Source organism: Lipotes vexillifer, unplaced genomic scaffold (assembly GCF_000442215.2).
Source record: "Lipotes vexillifer unplaced genomic scaffold, Lipotes_vexillifer_v1.1 scaffold1114, whole genome shotgun sequence".
Classification (NCBI taxonomy): Eukaryota; Metazoa; Chordata; class Mammalia; order Artiodactyla; family Lipotidae; genus Lipotes; species Lipotes vexillifer.
In genome coordinates, this window is record NW_006779031.1 from 973,627 (window position 1) to 998,041 (window position 24,415).

Below are 24,415 nucleotides of genomic sequence, written 5' to 3' on the forward strand. Positions count from 1 at the left end.
TCTAGCTTTGGAGCATGGCACATGTGACATACACAGTAGGTTTTTTTTAATGATTTGGATCATATTCTGGATTAGAAGAGGCCAAAATTACCCAAGGCTTGGACATGTGTTAACCTGGAACTCTTCCTAGACTAACTAATTCTACCTGGCCCTAGTCAGCCTCTGCATTTCAGCAACTGCTATTCTTCCTTCCTCCTTCTGTTTGTTTACTTAGCAGTGTGCTGCAAATGTATTTCTGTGCTTCCTTCACTTATGTCCTACTTCTTTCTGTCAATCCATGAGATTGTATCTCAGGAACTGAGGTGCAGCCCTAGCTCAGAGGTCAGTGAGAGGTGGCGTACAGGAAAAAGGAGCTAAGTGATTGAGCTTTACTCCAGTCTGCCCCTGCTTGCCAACTGATGGTCTCCCACAATGGCAAAAGGTGAAAGAGTGAAAGAAGGCGGGGAGAGTTGTTGGCTGGCAGGGTGGCAAGGGCAAGATTGGTAACCTTGGAGGGCAGGTAGAGGGTATGGAGCTTAAAACCTGCTCATGCACCCTGGACAAGGCAAGATATGTGGGGGCCTGGTGAGCCATGGACTCCTCTTCTTTGAGTTATAACCTGAGATTTCCCAGTCCCAGGAACATAGTTAGCTAGGGCAACTAGGAGGAAAGAAGGATATTCCCTAGGGAAATCAGCACTTTAAAAAAAAAAAAAATCGTCTTACTAGGTTCCATTATTTGTCAGCTCCATTGCAAAATGGTCTGTGTATAAAATATTTTTAAACCTCATTAAAATTTTTTTTGCCTTCCTACTATCAGGGAAGCTAAAAATTTTGGTAAGCGGCAATTTTTGTGATTGAAATATACCACTTGTTATGTATTTGAGTTGTTTTTCTACAGAAGCTTTACTGTAGTCTCAGCGTAGGAATGACAAAAACTGAAGGGAGAAAATTCTCTTGCATGTTTTTTGAATATTGATGAAAGGAGAGATTTTCCTTACAGCTGTGCTGCTCTTGAACGTTGAGTTTAATTCTTCTAATTTGGAGTTGCGTTTGAACAAACCACTTTCTTCCACAGCCCATTGAACCGGCAGCCATTTAAACCTACAGCCCTCCTTCCCTAACACACCCCACCCTGTGGGAGGGTCTCTCGGAGCAGGAGGTGTTTGCTGTGACCAACTTGATCTTAGTAGGGATTAGACTTAAGTCATGAACTGGCACTTCGAATTTATAAACATTTAGTGGTGTGGGTGAAAACTACCAGGGAAGAAAAAGTGAGTCTCATTCTCCACTGGGAGTGGGGTATCTCAATTTTGTGTTGATTTCCCCATAGTGCTCTTTAAGACTGGAAGCTATGATCCAAGAAATAGTGGTGCTGATTACATGCTGTCGTTTTACTCATTTGTTAGTAAACACCTTGTGCAAGTGTCGTTACTGTTATATCAAATGTGTGTACAAATGAATAGTATCTGTTAATCATTGAGATGTTATTTTTAAAATGCCATTTATTTTCACTTCCAGAAAGCACAGGGGTAATGTTATATTGTTTAAATGTCCTTTGACAGCTTTAGCAGAGCCTTTTTTTTTGGCCGCACTGTACGGCTTGAGGGATCTTAGTTCCCCGACCAGGGATTGAACCCGGGCCCACAGCACTGACAGTACTAAGTTCTAACCACTGGACAGCCAGGGAATTCCCTAGCAGAGTCTTTTTTGTGTGGAACTTTCTATAGGTCGGTGATATTCCTCGGCTCTGCTTGCAGAGAAATCAGTGCTGTACAAAATGCCTTGCCCCACTTTATGATTATTAAATGAGATAGACTTGAGAAGAGAACAGCGCGTGGCTGGCTGATTTGAATTGTGTTTGCTGTGTTCCTAGCCTCTTTCCATAGTGCACACTAGCTGGGTGATGGGCCTTCCTGAAAACCTTTTCAACTTGTCCTTGTATGCTATAGCAGGTTATATTCATGGAAGTCAAAGTAATATAAATCTCACCTGGTTTTCTTCACAGAAACAATATTACGTTGAGGATTATATTTCTGGACTGATGGCCTGAGTTTTTTTTATTTAGTAGAAATGACCATAACCACCATTTTTACTCAACGGGAAATGATTAATCTGAATACTGCTCAGGATAAAATGGTCTGAAGTGTATATAAATCAATTAACAAGGCTTCACAATAACCAGTCGCATTAAATTATGTTTAATGAGTTAGTGTCAGTAGACTATACAAGGTTCTTATTGTCATAATAACTGCCTTGTTTTTACTGCAACTAATCAGAAGGTTAAAAAATTCACTTTATGCAAAGTCAGGGAACTCATAAAGGATTTCTTTGGTTAAATGTTGACAGGAATGTTTGAGGAGAATTTTCGGGAGACTTGGAGTTAATGGCTTTTTGAAAAGTTGAATTGAGATTTCTTGTTTTGCTTTGCTCATTGTAAATTCCCTGTAGCAGACACAGATTTCGGATAACGGGTTATTGGTCTCTCTTGATTTGAGTTGCCATCGGGAAGCCTTTAGTGAGGAAGTGACAGTTGAGAGATCTGAAGGGTGGTTACCAGAAGGTAAAGAGAAGAGGGAAGAGTATTCTGGTGGAGGGAAGCAATGGAGTAGAAGCCCAGGGGCAGGAAGGCACCTGGAGCTCACCTGGGATGGAAAGAGGACCAATGGGCTGTAACAGAGTAAGCAAGGGGGAGAGTCTTCAGGAGAGGTTGGAGAAGTGGGAGGAGAAGACCTGACTGTGCAAAGGCCTTGCAGGTCAGAGGAAGGATTTTAGTTTTCAGTTTTAATGTCAGGGGGAAACTTATTAAAGCGGGGACTAGAGGAGCAATATCGTCAGGCTTGTGCTGTATGTGGTTGTTGTGTGGTCATGACTGGGCCAGCTCTCAGAATACTACACAGCCCTCATTCTTGGCACTTAGCTGATTTGTATAAGTACTTGATTAATGTCTTGTCTCCCTCACTACACTGTCCGCTCCATGAAGGCAAGGACTGTTTCTATTTATTCATCACTCTATCTCCAGTGCCTTGCACATAGTAGGGACTTAATAAATATCATATTAAGCCTTGTGACCTGCTACAAAGCAAGCGTGTTAACTATTTTTTTTTGAGGTAAAGTTTGCATAACAGAATTAACCATGTTAAAGTGAATGATTCAGTGGCATTTAGTTCATTCACATGGTGTGAAACCATCAGCTCTGTCGTGGTCCATAGCATTTTCATCACTCCAAAAGGAAGCTCCATACCTGTTAAGTAGTTACTCCCCATCTCTACCCTCTCCCCAGCTCCTGGCAACCACCAATCTCCTTTTTATTTTAATAGATTTACCTATTCTGAATATTTCCTATAAATGAAATCCTACAATATGTGACCTTTTGTGTCTAGCTTCTCATTTAACGTAATGTTTTGAGGTTCACCTATGTTGAAGCGTGTTATCAGTACTTCATTCCTTTTTATGGCTGAGTAATATTCTGCAGTATTCCATTTTGTTTACCCATTTATCAGTTGTTGGACATTTGGGTTGTTTCCTCATTTTGGCTATGTAAATAATGCTGCTATGAACATTAATGCGCAAGTTTTTGTTTCAACACTGGTTTCCAGTTCTTTTGGGTGTATAAGTAGGAAGAAAATTGCTGGCTCATATAGTAATTATTTGCTTAGTTTTCTAGTAAACCACCAAAATGTTTTCCGCCAAGGCTGAGCTATTTTGCATTCCTACCAGTACGAGGATTTCATTTTCTTTACATTCTCATCAATACTTTTTATTTTCCATATCTGTTTTAAAGCCTAGCCATCTGAGAAGGAGTTCATCTTTAAAATGCATGAATGAACCACCCCTTATTTGCAGTGAACATCTCGTTCTTTGATACCTCATCACATTGATGCTCAACATTATGAAAAATTGTAGTGAAGCTCAAAGGCACACTGGACTGAATTGGATTCTAAATCCACAAAATCTGTGTCCAGCATCATTCTGGTACATTGCCTTCTAAGAAAGGCTTGCAACTATTAAGAGAATCCCACCTTTTCCTCTTGCCATCATTCTTTAGGATCGAAGATGAGGTCTAAAGGACTAATCTGACATTTAAAGAAATTTCTTCCTTCTAGAATATATGTGTTGCTTAAAAGTTCTTCTTTGGAGGTGTCTTGAGAGTTGTATTGAGAATGATGAGGAAGCCACGTGCAGTCTTAGGCAGAATGTTCTCATCACAGCTAATTTTCTTTCAGTTTGACACATTTGTACTTTTCTCCTTTGCCTTTTCGTTTTCCTTTTTTCTTCTTTAAAGTTTAGCACCTCCTCCCAGGGAGTAGATGTACCTGCTTGCTTTTGGCCTTGGGCAGAGACTATAGCAAATGGCTCAGAACCAAACAGGGATGTAAGCAGAATATCTTGTAATACTCAGATTATTCCCACCCATCCATAGTCATCAGTCCACCATAATTGGCTCTCATTAATAATGCTTAAAAACGCAAGTGCACTTTAATTTCCAGCCTTTGAGGGCCATCTCCGTTCTTTCAGTTTCTGCCATTTTTCTACCCTTAACTAATGCTGTGATTATTTTCTGATTGTCAACATTTAGAAAGTTTTATATCATATCTGAGTTCACAGAGTAAGAATGGACTCAGAAACACATGAACACATTTGCATACATACATGCCTTTAATAATAACATGAAGTAGAGTGAAATGCATTGCAATCGGGAGAATTGAGTCTTTGCGAACATTTAATTATCCAGTACTGGTAATGACTAATCAGCTTGTGTTCCACTGACTCAGTCGCTTAATGCTACAACTGCTATGCTGTTTCATGATTTAGCTGAAAGCATTTTTCCTGTTCAGAGGTTGCCAGGTAATTTTAATGTTGGCTGTAAATTCTTATAATTGTTCTAGATACCCCCTATGTGTGTTTTGGAAATATCCCATTGCTGTTTTCAATCATATACTTGAATAGAATCTCAGACTATTGTTTGTCCTATTTGGTAAAAAACAAAACAAAAAAATTGTTTGGTTTGGGGGTGGTATGACCTTAGTGTGAGTAGTGTTTGTTTTTGAGAAGTCATACATTTTGAATGTGTCTGCTTCAATAAAAATTCTTTCAAGTGGTTTTAAATCACTGCTTGTGTTTCATTTTATATCAAAAACCTTTTGTACAACTAAAATTTGTAATTCTAAGTGGTTCATTATTTTTTTAAATTACACTTGTGGCAGTTAATCCTAATCTGTTTTAGCTTGAAGTTGTTTGTACCTTGAGTGCCGGGACATAAATTTCATTCTATTTTATCAGAGGAATAAACTGTTTCCCTTGGGTAACAGGCACATTTGAGAAGGCATTCATTTTTTCACATCTAAACGTTACCATTAAATAAATTGACACTGTGGTGCTTTAAATGGGCATCCTTAAAGCCCCAAAGAGCCAGTGTACCTTCTGGTGTACCAAAATTAACACCCTGAAGCCTTTCCCTGGGCTTTGTAATTTTTCATAATGTTTCTTTTATTTCTCCCTTCTTGTCTACTTTGAAGCCTATAAATACATTTCATCCTGAATATATTATCTTCTCATGTGTATTGTTTTATAAATTATTCTTTATCCTCAAACAGGTAATCTCTCCCTGACTCTTGAACAGTTGCTTGGTTTTTTGGGTATTTTTTTTTGTTTGGTTGGTTTGGTTTGTTTGTTTTGGGTTTTTGGGGGGAGGGTTCTTTTTTTGTTTGTTTTTTGTTTTTTGGTCCAGGCCGAAACAGGTGGCGAATGATACAGCAACCAAAACCACATTTCACATTTTATTGCTAGAAGAAGATCTGGCCCCCAATTCCCCTGCAGCCTCCCAGATCAGATAATTTAGTCAAGCTCTCCTCAAGTTACCTATGAAGAAACCAATTCTGGGACTTCCCCCAATACACACACAGACCGATCTGTAGTAGAAGGCAATTAGAACAAAGATCTCCTAGTTTCTTGCTTCTCATAATTAAGCCTTAGAAGCAAAAGCACACACCTGGGATCATGGCCAAACACTTAATTTTCCTTATCTATTTTTGGCATACAGGGAGAGAAATTGTCACAAATTTAACAATTATCTCACCTTATACCCTTAAATGCTTTGCCACTATAGCTGATTGTGGTGAGGTAAGAAATATATCAGAGTAGCATTGCCCAAACATGTTTTACAGAATCTGATGTCACTGGATCTTCCTTGGGTTGAAAAAAAGAGTTCTATGGGAGATGCTGACTTACACAAAGATAAAGAGGTTTCTTTACTACAGGACTTCTTAGAGCATTTGTTATATGAATATTTGTTGTGAACAGCCAGCAGGAGGGGTAAGGAACAGCCTTCCCCACTTCTCTAAGGAACCTCATTGTTAACTTGTTCCATGTAATGCAGTGTGTGAAACAGTGAATGGAGTATTCTGATATTCTTTTTAGTCCATCTTTTTACATGGGATCTTAGTTCCCCCACCGGGGATGGAGCTCATGCCCCCTGCAGTGGAAGTGCGGAGTCTTAACCACTGGACCACCAAGGAAGTCCTTGTTAGTCCATCTTTGTGTGGCATTCCTAGTTGGCAGTACTCAAAGGCCAAATATTAAAATTTTGCGAACCAAACCAATTTTATTTACATACAAGCATTATTTAATATCTATTTCATGTGCTCTTCTTTCTGTGCTCAATGTTCTGAAGGTTATACATTATACTTCAAACATATTGCTAATTTTTAATGTTTCTTTTAAGCATGTTTTAGGGATAATTACAAACAGATCACCTGTTAAGTTTATAGCAGCACCCAGTGTTTATAGTGTACATCAGCTTGGAATCCAAGGCCTTGGGGGGAAAGAAGTGTGATTTAGAAACAATGTAAATAATTCCAGTACAGTTCCCAAATGACCATGTGCTCTGCCACAAAGGGAGAAATGAATTCCTAATTTTACTCACATGGTGTCAGATCATCAGTTCCAAAGGACTAATGGCATATGTTATGGACAACAGCCTTCAGGGGACTCTTTGAGTGGCCCTCACTTGCTTCCAGACACACCACCCATCAGCCTTCCTGGCCAACCCTGGTCCTCTTCGTGAACGGTGTTTTCAACACCAAGTGCTCTCTGTCAATGGACCATAACTCGACCTGTCCCCTTGGATAAGAGTAGCATCAGAATTGGGTATGCCTCTTCTGTAGAGCCAGAAACTTTCTTGCTTTAAATAAAATATGTACACTTGAATTATGTGAGGCCATTGCCTGGTTCTGTGCTAGCCCAATTCCTGGAGTTTTAATATTCATGTAATTGGTTACTGTCAGCAAGCACCATCCTTTTTCCACCTGAATGAATAGTCTTTCAAGTCCTTTCAAGTGATCTCTGGGTGTTTTGTTAATCCTACTGTAAGCAGTCTTTTAAGTTACTTGACCTTTTTTTTTTACTGTTAAGGAAATTGAGGTTCCCCGGGTCTCACATTGAAGAAAATATAGGTATCAATAGTATTTCCCAGGGTCATGTCTTTATTGTTTCTCCTGTTCCCTCCAAACCTTGCCCTAAAAGCCTTCACCTATAGGGAGGATGCCTTTTTCAAGGACAGACTTTTCTTTAGGACATAGTAATTTGAGCCAAGAAGTTGGCCACGTTGTGGTTGAATGGAAAGGTAGAAATGTTTCACTGAAGAAGTGGCTACCTTTTGTGAGGCCCCTCCCCCTTGTTTTCTTTGCTTACTCAACTCAGCCATGTTTCACAATGGAAACTTGTTTTTTACCTACCTCTTTTGTTGGGGATATTTTAAAAAAAAACAGGTATAGCCTGGATGTGCTATTTAAACTAATCATAACTTGGTCATTTTTTTCTAGCTAGTTTGCTTTCTGTGTGATGTTTAACAATTCCAGGGGGAAAAAATTGAATTCATTGGCTTCAGTGGACATGCTCCAGCATATATTTGAACTGCTAGACCTTTCTAGGAAACTTACTGTCACTTTTGTAATAACGGTGCTATCACTAAAATGGAGATAAAACTCTGTTCAGGACATCAGACACCTCTTTTACAATATATTTTTTGTTCTAGCCAGAGTTTATCTCTTCTTATACTGTAATAAAAATTCTCTGATGACCTAGAAAGATTTTTGGCTGAGAATTTGTCTCATATTGAAAAAGACATTTTTCACCCTAATAGCCAGTGGTTCTTTCCCTTGCCATTGTTAGGTATTACTGTTTGCTGGTGAGATAAAATTTTCATTTACCTATGAGATCTCTAAAAAGTAGGAAAATCTTCCAGCCCTAAGGGATTTTGCCACAAAAACCATCTGCTTAGGTCTTATGTATATATTTTGGTACACATTTTTGAAGCTTCAGTGTATGTTATGACCAATACTCTCTTACAGGGGGGGGGGAGAGGGGGTTAGTGTATCACAGTGAACACCTAGATTATACCTCTTCCTGTTAATACTGTTTACCTGCTTAGAAGTAAAAGTTCAATTGAACTTTCCTTAAAAGTTTGATTTTTAGCCTCACATCTTACATTGGTCCATTTATTATAGTCATGCGTCAGAAAAGAATTTACAAGATGAGGAGAAAATGCTGTGTGGTGTAAGATACTAATGTTTTAAAATGATGATACTTCAAAATCAAAAGTTACAGAGGCAAATCAGGTCTTTGGAGAAGAGTAACAAAAAAGATGTCAAATGGCTTAATAATAGAGGCCAGGCCACCAGAGTGCTGCTTCAAAGTCTTAAAGGAGCAGACCAAGTCTTCTAGCACTTCCCTTGGACGTACACAAACTTGCCAGCCCCAACTGGCTGTCTTCCCAAATTCTGGGAAACTTTACAAGAATCACAGGGGTTGGTACAAGTAGCGTGAGAATCTGCAGCGTTCTCTCTGTGATTTAGCTGCCATTGTGTGAGCAAATTTTCGTGTGTCAGTATGAAGAGGGTCCCATCTTTCCCTCCTGCCTCTGAGGTTTGTGATCTGTATTTTATTCTGTTCTTTTTTTCAGCCAGGTTGGGCTTTGAGGTCCTGGGGCCTTCTTTATACTTGCTTTCTATTTGCATGTGTATTTTTATCCATTTCCTGAGGGCTGTGGTGAATGCGTGGCTGGCATGTCAGTCAGCCTCACTGTTGCTCCTATCCTTAGAAGTTATGTATCTCCCTATTTAGATTTTTAAAGTCTGGTAAGTGTTGGGAATGCAAGGTGGTGTGTAGATATGGGTAGTGAAAGTGAAAAGTATCTTCTGAGGCCTTGTAGACGTGTTCAGTTCATCTCCAGTTAAGTTTGCCTTAGGAGACATACTTTTACCAAGTGGAGTTCCTGAGCCCCAGCCTGAATTTTGAGAGTCTGAGATTACTTTCTATAAATGGAAGAATCTCTGAATCATTTAAAAAAATGATTCCTGTTAGACTCTTGAATCACTAAATGCTTACAGCATTTTTGATCTGTCTACCCTCTATTAGCTATCCTGTGAGAAAGCTGCATTTCTTTAGAGCCACATTTCTGTAGCCCTGAAGTCCTTGGGGGTGATGGCATGGTGGGGAGGGGGACCACAGTGGGAACACTTAGAATTGATTGTTCCTGGTGAAATTAAACTGCTCAGCGGATCACATTTAGATAATGATAGCCTCACTCTGAGCTTCCAAACATGGCATCGTTCTTATCCAAGTCCTCACGGTCACTGGTTTTTCCTCAGCATTGTGCTTGCTGATTTAGGTGTTTTTTGTGGTGCTTAATATCCATTTCCTATAGGAGTTTCTATTCAGTTAAATGTGCTGCCATCGGGTAATGCCTGCCTAGAGACTATCTTCGTGTCTAGGGATGTACTTTGGATATTCAGTTGTGTTTTGCTCAGGTGTTTGAGAGTTTCGGTTAATATAACCATAATTAAGCTTTAAAGGCAAGAAGACAAAATGCTCTGGCTCGGTCTTGCTTCACTACCTCTAGTAAAGGAGAGACAGCTTAATCACTAAAGAAGATGCAGGAAAAGCAAAGTCAGAAAAGTACAGTTTTTAAGGCTTGTTTTAGAATTATGACTGTAAATTACACATGAAGATTATTCTTCTTGGCTTGTTATAATGGGATGGGCTTAGAAACCTCAGCAATTTGACCACTGAATACATTGTGGCAATTTTAACCAGGAAGCTTAATACACCGGAAATGTTGCCTGGCACTGTAGTGCTCTCCTCTCTGCACCCCGCCTTCCAGCCTTAGTACAGAAATGCTGAAATTTTGATGAAATGCTCTTTCTTTCAATTTTGAGTTCTTTTGGCCTTTTAAAGACTGATTATAATGTTCAAAAATACTAGTGCTTCAGAGAAGAAAATAGCTTTGGGGCTGGGATGTGGAGAACAGTTTTAAATCATTGCCAAGTGTTCAGATTATTAATAAGGATTTTTTGTTCATTTTTGAGCAAATATAGTCCCTCAGTATGTGCAGGGGATTGATTTCAGGACCCTCTGCAGATGTTTGAGTCCTATAAAATGGCATAGTATTTGCATATAACCTATGCACATCCTCCATATACTTTAAATCATCTCTAGATTACTTATAATACCTAGTATAATGTAAATGCTATGTAAGTAGTTTTTAGGTGCACGACATACTCAAGTTTTGCTTTTTGGAATTTCTGGATCTCCCCCCACCCCCAAAATATTTTTGATCTGAAGTTGCTTGAATCCACAGATGTGGAAGAGCTCTCCACCGATAAGGGAGAGCTGTCCTCGTACTTCCTTAGTAACTCACAAAGAGCAGCCTGATGATTAATAAAAGTCATGCTGTGATCGTTGGAGATGACATCGATGATTATTTGCTGATAACCCGAGTAGCTTTGCATGTTTTCAGGGCCTGTAATTTTCATTATCATTGATCTGAATAATTGATGGGTATTAGCCACATGCAAAATGAATATTGAAGGAGAATCTCATTTTGTGAGCAGCTTAAAATGGTCAGAGGGGTTGCTATTTGATGGTTATTTGTATATTTTTATCCTTTGAAAAGCCAATTATTTAAACTATTTTAATTAAAAAGTGTAGGATTGTGGCTGGTGTACTAAAAACTTGTAGGATGTTAGTTAAGGTCAATCATTAATTCAAAGAGAGAGGTTCTGTAGCAGTCATTCTCAGCCCTGGCTACAAATTAGAATTGTCACCTGGGGAGCTTTGAGAAAAATTAAATTAAATATTAAATAAAAGACCCAGCCATTGGTATTATGTTTAAAGACAACGTGTGACCAGACTTAAGAACCACTGATCTATGACTAAGTGATAAATTTAAGTCCGCCAACACCTGGAATGGATGGAGAGGTGAGCTGTGTTTCAGAACCTGTGCCAGCTTTCATAATGACAGTCTTGTATTAAGGTCTCAATCTTCCCTCAGTTCTTTTTGAGTCACTGGTCTAGAGGCAATCAAGAAATGAATTATAATTCCAGCAGCTTTCTTTGTTTATGACTAGCAAAAGCATAGGATTTTAAGATGGTACTAGTTGACCATTCTGTTTAATTCTTATGATGCATAGAAGCTTTTACTTTCTATTAAAATGTTTTTATGTGTAATACATTTTCCTTATAATACTGTAAAATCCTTATTGTCCTGACTACCGTACCACTTATGAAATGTGATGCTGGGCAAGCTGCAAAAACTCTCTGTGCTTCCACTTTGGCTGCTGTCTATTTTTTTCTTTGCTGTTATCTGGGGCATGGGTATAATAGTATCTACCTCATAGGGTAGCTGTAAGGATGTCTTGAGATACTGTGTATTAACCACTTAGAACACAAAATCAGTTCTCAGTAAATGTTAGCTGACATTATCGACAATTTTATTTCCCATTGGACCTAGCAAACTATCCGTAAGTGGTTCCTAAATAATGAGTTATCAAATCTATGCTATGACTCTTGTGTAAATAAACTACTTCTTAGAAAGTTTCTCGAAAAATATATTGCCTCAGATTAGCAGATGCAAACTATTATATACAGAATGGATAAACAACAAGGTCCTACTGTATAGTACAGGCAACTATATTCAATATCCTCTGATAAGCCATATGGAAAAGAATATGAAAAAGAATGTATATATGTGCATAACTGAATCACTTTGCTGTACAGCAGAAATTAACACAACATTGTAAATCAACTATACTTCAATAAAGTAAATTAAGAAAAAAAAGATGGTACTAGTTGAATAACAGTAACATTTTACTCTGGTTTTAATTGAGAGACTATGTTTTGGTATAAATTACTTTTTCTAAAAAAACAATATTCAGTTTATAGTATGGACGTATAATTCAAGAGTACAAAAGTGTGGGCTTCCCTGGTGGTGCAGTGGTTGAGAGTCCGCCTGCCGATGCGGGGGACACGGGTTCGTGCCCCGGTCCGGCAAAATCCCGCATGCCACGGAGCGGCTGGGCCCGTGAGCCATGGCCGCTGGGCCTGCGCGTCCGGAGCCTGTGTTCCGCGACGGGAGAGGCCACAACAGTGAGAGGCCCGCGTACCGAAAAAAAAAAAAAAAAAAAAAAGGGGGTTTTTTTTTTTTTTTTTTTTTTTTTTTTAGCAGTACGCGGGCCTCTAACCGCTGCGGCCCCTCCCGTCCCGGAGCATAGGCTCCGGACGCGCAGGCCCAGCGGCCATGGCTCACGGGCCCAGCCGCTCCACGGCATGCGGGACCCTCCCGGACCGGGGCACGAACCTGCGTCCCCCGCATCGGCAGGCAGACTCCCAACCACTGCGCCACCAGGGAAGGGAAGCCCCCAAAAGGGTGATTTTTATCATGAAGAAGAAAATTAAGTTGATTTCTCTTAATTCATATTACTATAAATACACTTTTATTTTTCTACCCTTTTAATTGTAGTGTATGCTGTATCATTAAAATAGAATTGTTGCTGGCACATTTCGGTTTTAATAAATGCTGTTCCTAAGAACATTTGCATGGGAAGCACTTCGACACAGGATGGACTCCTAATGAATTAAAATTCATTATGAGGTGGCAGGAATCATACACTCCCACTCCAGACTACACTGTGTGCCATCCAAGTGGGAATTTTTTTTTTTTAATAATTCAAACTTGGAGTTCCTCTCCCTTGGCTAAGGCACCTACATTATTCAAAATCACAGGAACCAAAACCACTGTTTTAACACTCTACATTGGTAGCAAGTGTAAAATTACAGTGAATTTACACATGTGTTCAGCTTTGCCATTTTTATGTGAACCAAACAACGTTATACGGTTGCAGCAAATTCTACCAGAAATTGCGGGTTCATCAGATTTTTAGGCCAAAACAGGCATTGAAAAGTCATCTATTTCACACACACACACACACACACCCCACCCCAGTCCTCAGGCAGCTCCAAACCCAAACCCACCTGAGCTGAGGAGACTTTGCCCTTTTTTGAAAAATCCTCAGGAGTGGACATTTTACAACTTCTCTTGGGTTCCTATTTCCACATCTAACAATGATCACTGCTGAGATCTCCCATCCCCCTCTCCCCCTCCCCAAACCTGCACAGCAATTTCTTTTTTTTTTTTATACTTTCTTCTTTTTTTTTTTAACATCTTTATTGGGGTATAATTGCTCTATGCACAGCAATTTCAATCCATTTTCTCCAATTTAATGGAGATAGAGGTCACTTAAGCCTTACTTGAAAGAGATCAGAGGTAATATATGGGGGAAAGTCTTAGTAAAACTGTAAATGCTGTGCAAATGCACAGAATTCATAAAAATATCATATGCCTGAAAAATTGCTTTATGCTTGTTCCTTCCTTTTGTTTGCAATGTTGTTATCTGCCACAGAAGAAAGTTGAAGACAATTCAGAATTGGGGAAGTGCTAGTTCAGTTTGGTTTTAAGTGGCCACTTGTTAACTGAGGAGAACTATATTGGCAGTGCAGGAAACATCCTGCTTCACTGACCTTCTACCTCTTTTCCTCTTCCCTGTTTTCATTTGTTGAATGATCTGAGAACTGGCATGAAAGGTAGCTCTTCCTTATTTACTCTATAGCCACTTCTTGCTTGTGTGGAAAACTAAACAACCATGTGAATATTAAAGGATTTAAATTGTAGTGTGTATATGGACTTGACAATTTCTGTACTTCCAATTGGTACATAATAGGTTCAGGTCTGTTGTAGAGACTACATTGGTGCCGTAACTTGCAACAGAAAGCTAGGGTAGGGGAAGCAGAATAAAGTATACTTTTAAGCAGGTGTATTCACTTTCAGTTTACTTTTTGCAAAAAGGATATTATGGAAAATTTAGTGCTCTTATCAGTAAGCTGCGTCAGACCATGTATATTACAGTTGCAAACAAAGTCAGTCCCTGAATCAAAATGTATATAGTTACCATTCTGGTAAAGGTATTGTTTACTGGTTTCCAGGAACTGTTTGAAAATTTACCTGTTAATCATGACCCTTAGCATGCGAAGGACCTGGTACAATCAGTAGTTCTAATGCCCTGTCTTGGGGCAGGCAGGAAAATAGCTAAGTTGTCCAGCATTGATAACTTACTTTTTCCAGGTTGCCATAGATTGAATGCTCCCTTAGTGCATGCCAGGGTGGATTTCCAGAAGTTATACTTTATATACAGGCTAAATCTCTCCTCCTTCAATTTATCTCAGTTAATTTTCCATTGATTCCCTATGGATTTTGGAGGCAATACCCCACTAAATAATTATTTAATAAGCTTAAAATGAAAATGGTGAGGCAAGAGGTCTTACCTGTATTTTAGGGTAATTCTTGTTCTTTTAATCTGAAAAATTATTTTCTCTTTATTTATGTGAGGTACAAAAATTCAGACTGGAATACATCCAAGCATAGACATTTGGAGAACTTTGCAACCTCTAAGTAGTCTTGCTTAAAATGATTATTTTGGGAGTAGAGAGTTATATCTTTGACCTTTAAATAGATCATTGAAGGGAAATCTTTGTGGCTACATACTTTAAAACATTTTAGGTTGGAAATTATAGTTATCTTTTTTTAAAAAAATAATGGAAATATGTAAGTGGATATTGGTGTTTATCATACTTTTTACTTAAAAAAATGGTTGTCTCAAACATGATAAAATAGTACCATCAAAAGAGACTATCCCAGATTTATATAAGAAGTTATATTATCCTGACTTAAAATAAGGAAAGTGAAGCCTCAGTGAAATAAAAGGGTGAGGTAAAAATGGAGCTCAACCTTGCGACTTCTAGATTCAATGAACCTCTTTTTTAAAAATATAAAAGGGGCATTAGAGCTGTATTGTGTGAAATGGGCCTTTTTTTTTTTTTTTTTTTGGTGGTACGCGGGCCTCTCGCTGTTGTGGCCTCTCCCATTGCGGAGCACAGGCTCCGGACGCGCAGGCTCAGCGGCCATGGCTCACGGGCCCAGCCGCTCTGCGGCATGCGGGATCCTACCGGACCGGGGCACAAACCCGTGTCCCCTGCATGGGCAGGCGGACTCTCAACCACTGCACCACCAGGGAAGCCCTGAAATGGGACTTTTTGACAGTAGGCTCTGAGAGATCACAAAAGAATGTCTTTCCTTGTAAAGCCAAACAATTACAACTTTTCTTTGTAGAAATAGTTGATCATTCCATTAAGAGAGGCAGCCGTTCTATTCAGTATATTCCTGTGTATTTATAAGCAATTATTTTGTGTTTAGAGCATTCTGCTGTCTAGTAAGGAAATTGACAAAGGTTGTCCTCAATAGTTGGTGTATAATAAAATAAATATTCCCAATCTGACCTTTCCTAAGTTAGTATGTTGCTGTGATAGTGATGGTTGAGACTCTGTGGATGAAAGAAAAATGATTGGCAGTAAAAATACTGTTTCTCTAGGATACTTACTTCAATTTAAACATTTAGAATTGTAATGTTGGCCTCAGAGCAGTTGGCTCAAACAAAACTTTTACTAATAATCTTCACTAAATCAGCAACTAAGAGCTTAGTGGAGTTTGAATTTCCTAACAAGGTTTTCTCCTCTCCCCCTACTACTCTCTCTCTCTAGACAATAGCCAAACATGTTAAGACAAGAATTCTGAGCTTGGTAGAAGCATGGAGAAATGTGATGAAAAACTGACTTTTCCTCTTTCTCTTGGTCAGTGTGCTGGAGAAGAGAAACGAGTTGGTACACGCACAGTATTTGTTGGCAATCATCCAGTTTCAGAAACAGAAGCATACATTGCACAAAAATTTTGTGATAATAGAATAGTCTCATCTAAGGTAAGTTGTTTTTTAACTCAATAGATGTTCATATAGTGAGCCAGATAAAACTTACTTTTATATTTGCTGGAAGCTGGTACATTTACGTATGTATACCTGGATGTGCACTTATACCAATCATAGACGAACTGTGGTAATTATTCCACCAAAAGGCAGTTTTTTTAAAAGCATCACTTTGTCTTGTTACAGCTGAAAGATCATTTACTTGCCCTCCACTATGATTCACATTGCCTGTTGATTATATGTATGACTTTAAGTCTTAAAGTGTGCTAAACGTGGAATTATTTACTTGCCCAGAGCTTTCTGAATTGCCCTTAAGTGGACGGACTGGGTTGTAAATAATTTACATTCTTCTGGAGGGTGTTATCTTAGAATGACATTTGTGTCTCTTTCTATTCCATTGCAGAGCTTCTCAAGTACACTCCTGGGTCCTAATGGGTACATTCTGTTCTGTACACTGCTTAAATAGTTAAGGGTTCAGTCACTGTAGCTGTATTACCATTTGAATAATCATCTTACTTTAGCACTGTGTAATACTAAAAGGAGTGGCCTGAAAGTCTGAAGACCTGTTTGAATCCTGGCCTGATCATTTACTAGCTGTGCGACTTTGGCCAAATTAATCTCTCAGTCTGAATGTCCTCATTAGTGAAATAGAGCTTATGTGATAGCGTTCTTTATAGATCCTAGTATCCAGTAGTCATCATTCTACAAGTATTAGTTTGCTTATCTTTACCTTTGACTGACTAGGTTAGGTGCTGGGTGCTAGATTGCTGGCCCACTGCTGTCTCTTATAGCATGGCACAGATCTTGATAATTTTCCTCACTTCCTAACATAAGGTAGATCTCACATGTTGGTGACGGTTGGTTCACTGCATGTTGGCAAACACTGAGGACCTGAAACACAAAATCATGCCCTTCCTTTGCAAACTTAACATTTTGGTTTTCAAATGTACATGTGATTTCTCTTTGGGTAGTGATATAATACAGACACGGGGAGGGGGAAGGGTAAACTGGGACGAAGTGAGAGAGTGGCATGGGCATATATACACTACCAAATGTAAAATAGATAGCTAGTGGGAAGCAGCCGCATAGCACAGGGAGATCAGCTCAGTGCTTTGTGACCACCTAGAGGGGTGGGATAGGGAGGGTGGAAGGGAGACGCAAGAGGGAGGGGATATGGGGATATATGTATAGCTGATTCACTTTGTTATACAGCAGAAACTAACACACCATTGTAAAGCAATTATACTCCAATAAAGGTGTTAAAAAAACACAGACAGATTATGCTTAGCTGGGAGAGTAACATGTAAAATGCGGACAGAATGAATGAAAACTTTATTGCCTAATGAGCAGATCTATTGGGCTATAGAACACTCTGAGTGTATTTGGATAAAATGTCTGTTTCCTGTTAATCTTTAACCTTATGGCAGAAATTTATCCTCAGCTAGAAGTTTCCATACCTGTGCCCAAGATAGTGAATTGTTCTTTCACTGAAAATTGTGACTCACCCTATAGTATTCAAGAAAACAATCAATAGTAGTCCTTTGGCTCAGAATCATAGACTTATAGAACTGAAACATCATAAGAGATCCTCTTGTTCAATTCGCTGATTTTACAGATGGAGAAAGCAAACCCACAGAAATTAAGTTAGTGACATGGTCACGAAGCAGAGTTAGTGATAAAGCCAGGGGCAGAACTGCTTTATAAGGTCTAGTGGCTCTGAATAAAGAGCTGTTTTCACATCATTTTGCAATTTGGGCTCCTCCCACAGTTTTCTCTCTCCTTTTGTATCAAGTGAAATATAAAATACTTTCTAGGGGATTATTGTTTCCTATAGTGTTTTATGGGGAAGATGGTAAAGTGACACACCGATAGTAAAGTGACTTTTCACTGAACCTAGTGATAATTGATTTGTTTTAATATACCATGAATTTTTACATATTAAAAGAACGTAGAAGACTCAGTTAATTCTCAACTCTTTTTGTTTTATAGAATATTTCATAGAATAGAATATTTTTCATATTTTGTTTAACTTCAGTTTTGCCAATATGCAAAACAATGCAATAGGATATTTCTTTAAATAGTCGGGAATTCATGGGCAAATATAAATTATTTCTAAACAGATCTGCATATACAGTATATATGTATGTGTTTTAGAAACCAGAATAAAGAAGTGAACATTTCTACGTTGATCGACTAACACATCTCTTTTTTCTCTGTAAATATTTTACATTCACAGTTTGTCTAGTTAACTGCTCATTAACTGATCTATTTTTCATAACAGATCTAGAGCAGAAAAAGAGGAACTGACAGTATACTAACTTCACAAAAAGAATGAAATTTTAGTACAATGAATAGTTATAAGAAAACAGCGTATAGTGTAGTGGTAAAGAGCTTCACCCTTACAGACAGAAGACCTGGGTTTGAAGTTAAAGTGAGTCATATAACTTTCCTGTGTCCAATTTTCTTATCTGTAAAATGGGGGTATTACCTACTTAGCTCATAGGATTGTGATTAGACTGAAGTAAAGTAATCCACAGAAAGCATTTAAGCACTGTGCTTGGCATGTAGTAACAACTCAGTAGGTGGTAGCTGCTATTGTTATTTATGTTTCTGTGATTATTATTATTATTACTGCAGTCCTGAGCAGTACTATTGATTTCCTCAGTCTCCTGTGTTCAAATGTGTAGAGTGATCTCTCTTGAAAAGAGGCCTTCAGTCTGGAGAGAAAAAGAGTTTCATAATTTGACTTTCTCTTCCTCACATTGCCCTTTGGCTGATTGTATTTGCACCGGAATCTTTTAATTGAGGAAATGTGTAATTTATAGAATATGTTAGCTGCCTTCCAACTATGTAGCAAGTGTTGATTTCCTTTCTAAACCATTCAGTAATAAAAATAACTTTCTCTTAATTGGGTGCTTTTTGTTTGTTTGTCTACAAATGACATCAGTAATGTAGTATCATTGGGAATAAGTCCTGTTAATACAAGGAACACTGAAGATAAACACTTCGATAAAAATTTGTTTTAATTTACTTATAAAATGAGTGTCCTTTTCTTCTTTTGGAAACACAAACACTTTCTTTAGAAAAACTTGCTCTCTTTGGCCTTCCTACTTTAGAACACTCTGCAGGGACTTTGGGAATCATCAGAATTTTATGGCTGGTACAAAACTTGGAAATCCCCTTCTGTAGCAAAAGGAGCTAGATCTTTAAGATCTTTAGCTTCCATCACATTTCTCTGTTCTACATTTTTTTTTTTCCTTTAAAAATCCTGAGCCTCATCTTGAAGGCCCCTTCAGTGGGATAAGAATCAGGGAGCTCCACCTGACTCTTTGAAGCTATGCCCAAGGTTAAACTTACTCCTATGTGAAAGAATGTCTTAAAGTTTCAAGCCTAAAATGACACTAGCATTTTCCCTCATTTTAAAAGTCAGAACCTTCAGTAGAATTTATTACACATGTCTTTGCATCTTATCGAACTCCCTGAAGGTGCCTTTTTAGCTAAAATCCTACTGCAGTACTGTCTTGGTAACTCCTTTTGCTGTTCTAAATTTATGGTAGAAAGAGTGATACTTTAAAAATGAGAAAGTTCTGCTTGACATTGGTAATGAAAATGGAAGTAGACTGCTGTGATGCTCAAAATTGGATTTAATGCCTATACATCAAGGAGAGTTGATAATAAAGTGGATACAGTCATTTAGCAAAGTGAACAGTTATTCAAGCTACAGCTCTGCTTATTTACAGCTGGGTGCTTATTTACAACTAATCTTCAAGTTTAGTGATTTTGTTCCATCACATCCAAATCCCAGTAGTTAGAAAAGTCAGTGCTCCTTCTGCTAGCCCCTTCACAACTGGTTGTTAACTTTGTTCTTTTCAGTTGTTACTACTTTGTTCTTTAGCTGCTCCCCTGTTTCCTCATGATACACAGAAATATTAGAACAAGTTATTTGGAGCTTTAGCTTCCACATCAGCATTTTTAAGGCTAAATTGGAAAATGTTTGGACTTTGGGTACAAACAAGTAATGTTCTAAAGCCTCCTTTTGTTTAAATTTTTCAATTTAATAGACTCTCAAAACTGAGGTTCATTTCCTACTCCCTCCTTTAAATTAGGAAAGTTATTTATCAAAGTTATATGGTTTTGATTTCAAATTAAGTTAGGTGATCGATGTGCAAGGGGGTGACCCACAGTTTTTTCACATCAGAGGCCACATTTGTGTACCAATTATTTAATTCACTATAGAGAAGATGAAAAATGCATTGCATATACTTGGAAAGCTGGCATTTTTCTGGAGAAACTTTTAAAACATGTTCTGAATGTCACGGTTGCTTTTTAAGTTTATGGTTGCACATTAAGATAGTATAGAAATCCACTTACTGACTTCTCTGAGCAAGAACTGACTTATGACCAAAAAAAATCTCCATTTTCATCACTGTGTATGAAACAAATGCTGTAAACATCTTATTCCTGTGAGTTAACATTGTTTTTGGTTTGTAGCAACTGACTAAGTCTGAGAGTCCACTTTTTAGGTAAACAAGGCAATTTTAATAACTTGGTATTAATGTGGCTTTAATTCAATTTCAGTTTTCATTAGAAAACTCTTTTCTTAATCTACATCTAGACTAAAGTTCATTCTTTATCTCACAAACAGTGGGAAATAAATGACGCTTTTAGGCAGGGAGAGGTCATGTGAACAGAACCACATTTTGAAAAGGTCATTCTCATTGCTTTGTGGAAAATGGAATGGAAGGGAACAAAAGTGGAGGCAAGGAGTCCATTTAGGAGGCCAGTGCAGTAATCCAGGTAAGAGATGATGGCTTGGACAGCGGTGGTAGCAAATACGGAAAGATGTCCCAGAGATATATAGGAAGGAAAAATGGCAGGACTGGTAAGGAATTTCTTGTAACCGGTGGTTAAAGGTGTCTTCCAAGTATCTGAATAACATGCCTAAGTAGATGTTCTTGTCATTCACTGAAATAGGACATCCTGAAAGAGAACTAGATTTGAGGGACAGAGAGAGCATCATGGATTCAATCTCCTTTTACATGGCTCTGTGCCTTCTTGCCCTGGGTTCTTTACCACATAAACTCCCTCTAATCTTTCAAGGCTCAGTTCAGAAGTCACCTGCTCTTTGAAGCCTTCTCAAGCTTCTCTTGGGTAGGAAAAAAAATCATAACTTCTACTGTATTCCCATAGCATTTTGCTCATGCTAGTTTTATGACATTTACCACATTAAATTGAGTGAATACATGATTGTCTTTGGCTATAACATAAATTCCTTCTGGGTAGAAAAGCCATATCTTGATCTTTATTGTACTTGCTAAAATCTTTGTTATCTGGGCCACTGCCTGGCACACAGTAGGTGCTTGCTGAATTGAACTGAAATGCACTGCACACCAAGTGGGATGACTCTTGTGAGCATAATCTAGTTCTAGTTTTACTAGAAAACTGCACTGAAATAATGTATGCTATATTGCATTTGTATTATAATAAAGAGGTGAGAAGTTGAATTTGCTTTTTAGTTAGAGCAGTGGAGGAAATAGCCGAAACACAGGTTTTAATCAAAATTTCTTGTATGCCTTCTACATGCTGAACACTGTTGTAGGCACAGAAGGGAAGTGATCTTATGATGTGTATGATATGCTCCCTGACCTCTTAGCAGTTCATGACCTGATATAGGAAAGAAGAGGGCATGTTGCAGTAGTTTCCTATAAAGAGAATAACCAGAGTTCCTCAAGGAAGCAGTTCATTTAGTGAAACACAGGTAAACAAACAGTGGGGGCCTGGAAGCAGCAACAAAAAATGTTCCCTTTCAATGTGTTAACACCCCACGGAGGACTCTAACAGTCCCTAATGTTTGTTTGTTTAATTAAAAACCCTTTACATAAGGAACAGAAGGTCAACAAGCTAGAAGCTCAGCTGTTAGCCTGTTGTTGGAGTTTAGTTTGTTGTTTTAGAAAATTGACCTTCAGTTATCAGGACAGTTAAGTGCTGATCTGAACTACGGCAGCTTCAAAGTGACTGGATCTGTGGTTTTGATCCCTTTTATTTTTGGTCACAAGCTGCCTTGGGAACCTGAAAACTGTGGACTCTCTTCTCCCAAGTGATACACATCCACACACAATTATGCACTTCATTTTGAATGGGCTTCCCTGAGGCACTTCTATGAACGCTGGGGGAAGAACCTTCTAGGTTAGCGGAACCTTGAGCCCATACACCTTTTAAAGAGAGGTTAGTAGTAAATCCCCATCTGTCGTATCATGCTCTACAACTTTGGCTTTTTCAGTCACCCCACCTAATATAATGGACATTTTCTCACATATGGAGACCATTCAAGTATAAATTTAGATCTTTAGATTAAGAAACATTTCTTTCTTTCTGGTTTCTGGTCTTCTTTATTAAGACATCTAGAAAATCCAACTTCTGGTGATTTTAAAATTACCTAGTCCTTGAGCTTAAGGTATCAGTGAGAAAGAAGGTCTTTGTGATTTGACAGTTGGCCCAAGAGTTTTCTCCACCTGCCCATGTACAATTTAGCATTGAAACCTTTACCTATTACCAGTTACCAAAGCGCAGGGTGGTGCGTTGGTGATTAAAATGAAAGCCCGCTATGACCCAAGGTTATGTGTACACCTCAGCTTTCACAGAGGTGGGAAGCGGTGATAGGGACAGAATTATACTTGTGATGATGATCAAGATTCCAGAGGTTAGCTCAGCCAAAGGAATTAATTAAATTAGTACATTCACTCATCCAACTAATTTATTGTCTACTTTATGTCAGGCATTATGCTAGGTATTGGAGAAAGAGTAATAAAAAGACAGATGAGATCTGCCCTTATAGATCTCATTGCCTATTGAGGGAGGAACTTTAATTAAATTATGCACACATATAATTATTCACTGAAACGAGTGTTATCAGGGAAGTATAGGATGATATGAGAGCAGATAACAGGGAACATAATTTAGATCGGGTCGGGGAAAGCAAAGCTGTGGGACTAGATGTCCCAATTGGAATGCTCCAAGTGAAAACTTCACTCCTGAAAAGAATGTTTATATACTCTACCTCTAAGTACACGCTTATTCATATGTTTGAGGTTTGGGTTTTAACATGCTTTCAAAGTGTTGTGATAATTTGGAATCATGAGTCATTATTATTAATATTTTTCAAGTTTCCTTTCTAATAATCTTTTTTTTTCTTCTCCCCTTACAGTATACACTTTGGAATTTCCTTCCAAAGAATCTGTTTGAACAGTTTAGAAGAATTGCAAATTTTTATTTTCTCATCATTTTCCTTGTACAGGTAAGAGCGCCATTAGAAACTTAATTTCCTTAACCAAGTTTCAATCCATTTCTAACCTTAAAATGCCCTGTAATTAAAAAGTTGTTTCCGGGCTTATTATAATAAGACTTGTTAAAGTACTAATATTATATTTTAAGATATATGTGATTTTACATATTTCTAAAGTAGCTCTTTTACTAGAAAACTCCAGTAAAACATCTAGACTAGTCTGCATCTCATACCACATGCTCTCTTGCCGCTGGCTTCCTTTATTTTCTTACAGGTGCCACATGCCCTCCTACCGTAGAGACTTTCTATACACCCTTCACTGCACCTGGAAGGCCCTCCCTTCCATCTAGTTAACTTCTATTTACTCTTCAAATCTCAGTGTCTCACTTGTTTTAATATCTGGTTTTCACTGTAAGCTGCCAGCTCTATGAGGGCAGGGACTTTTCTCCATCTTGTTTAAAATAAAGCAGCATCTCTAGAGCCTGGCTGGTAATAGCACAGAGGCTGACAGAATGGTGCTCAACAAACAGATGGTAAATGAGTGGATGTATTTCAGTCAAGGGGTTAGTTCAAGCTGGGATGAAAACTAAGCCTAAATTTAGAACTATTTTCTTAAACTTACAGCTATGTGGATTGCTTTTGTTTTAATGAAAGTTAACATTCACCCTGCTACCGCAATGTGTTTTGTCTGCATTTCTGTCTGAAATGTTTGTAGCATGTAAGTGCTGCATATGAGTTAATGGCTTATTTTCATTTTACTTTCAATTTAATTTCTTTACCTAGGTCACAGTAGACACACCAACTAGCCCAGTTACCAGTGGACTTCCACTTTTCTTTGTTATAACTGTTACAGCCATCAAACAGGTAAATTTCTAGTTTACAATTATACTTGCATTTCAGTCCTGTCTGATTTGAATTTCATTGTCAAAGGTTCTTTTTCACATTTATATCGAGTGGGTATCCTTGATGAATTTAGTTTATATTTGGTTTTTATTGAAAACACATGA

The 24,415-nt window shown here is 38.2% G+C and overlaps 1 protein-coding gene across 2 annotated transcripts in view; it reads left to right on the forward strand.

The window, feature by feature from the left end:
- The first annotated feature begins 8,867 nt into the window (after positions 1-8,867).
- ATP11C (ATPase phospholipid transporting 11C (ATP11C blood group)) overlaps positions 8,868-24,415 on the forward strand; it is a 100,764-nt gene continuing 85,216 nt past the window's right edge. For both annotated transcript variants that reach the window (XM_007452066.1, XM_007452065.1), the window contains exons 1-4: positions 8,868-8,903; positions 16,004-16,123; positions 23,331-23,420; positions 24,192-24,272. In XM_007452066.1, coding sequence (XP_007452128.1) covers positions 8,868-8,903; positions 16,004-16,123; positions 23,331-23,420; positions 24,192-24,272 — 327 coding nt within the window. The remainder of the gene's footprint in view (positions 8,904-16,003; positions 16,124-23,330; positions 23,421-24,191; positions 24,273-24,415) is intronic.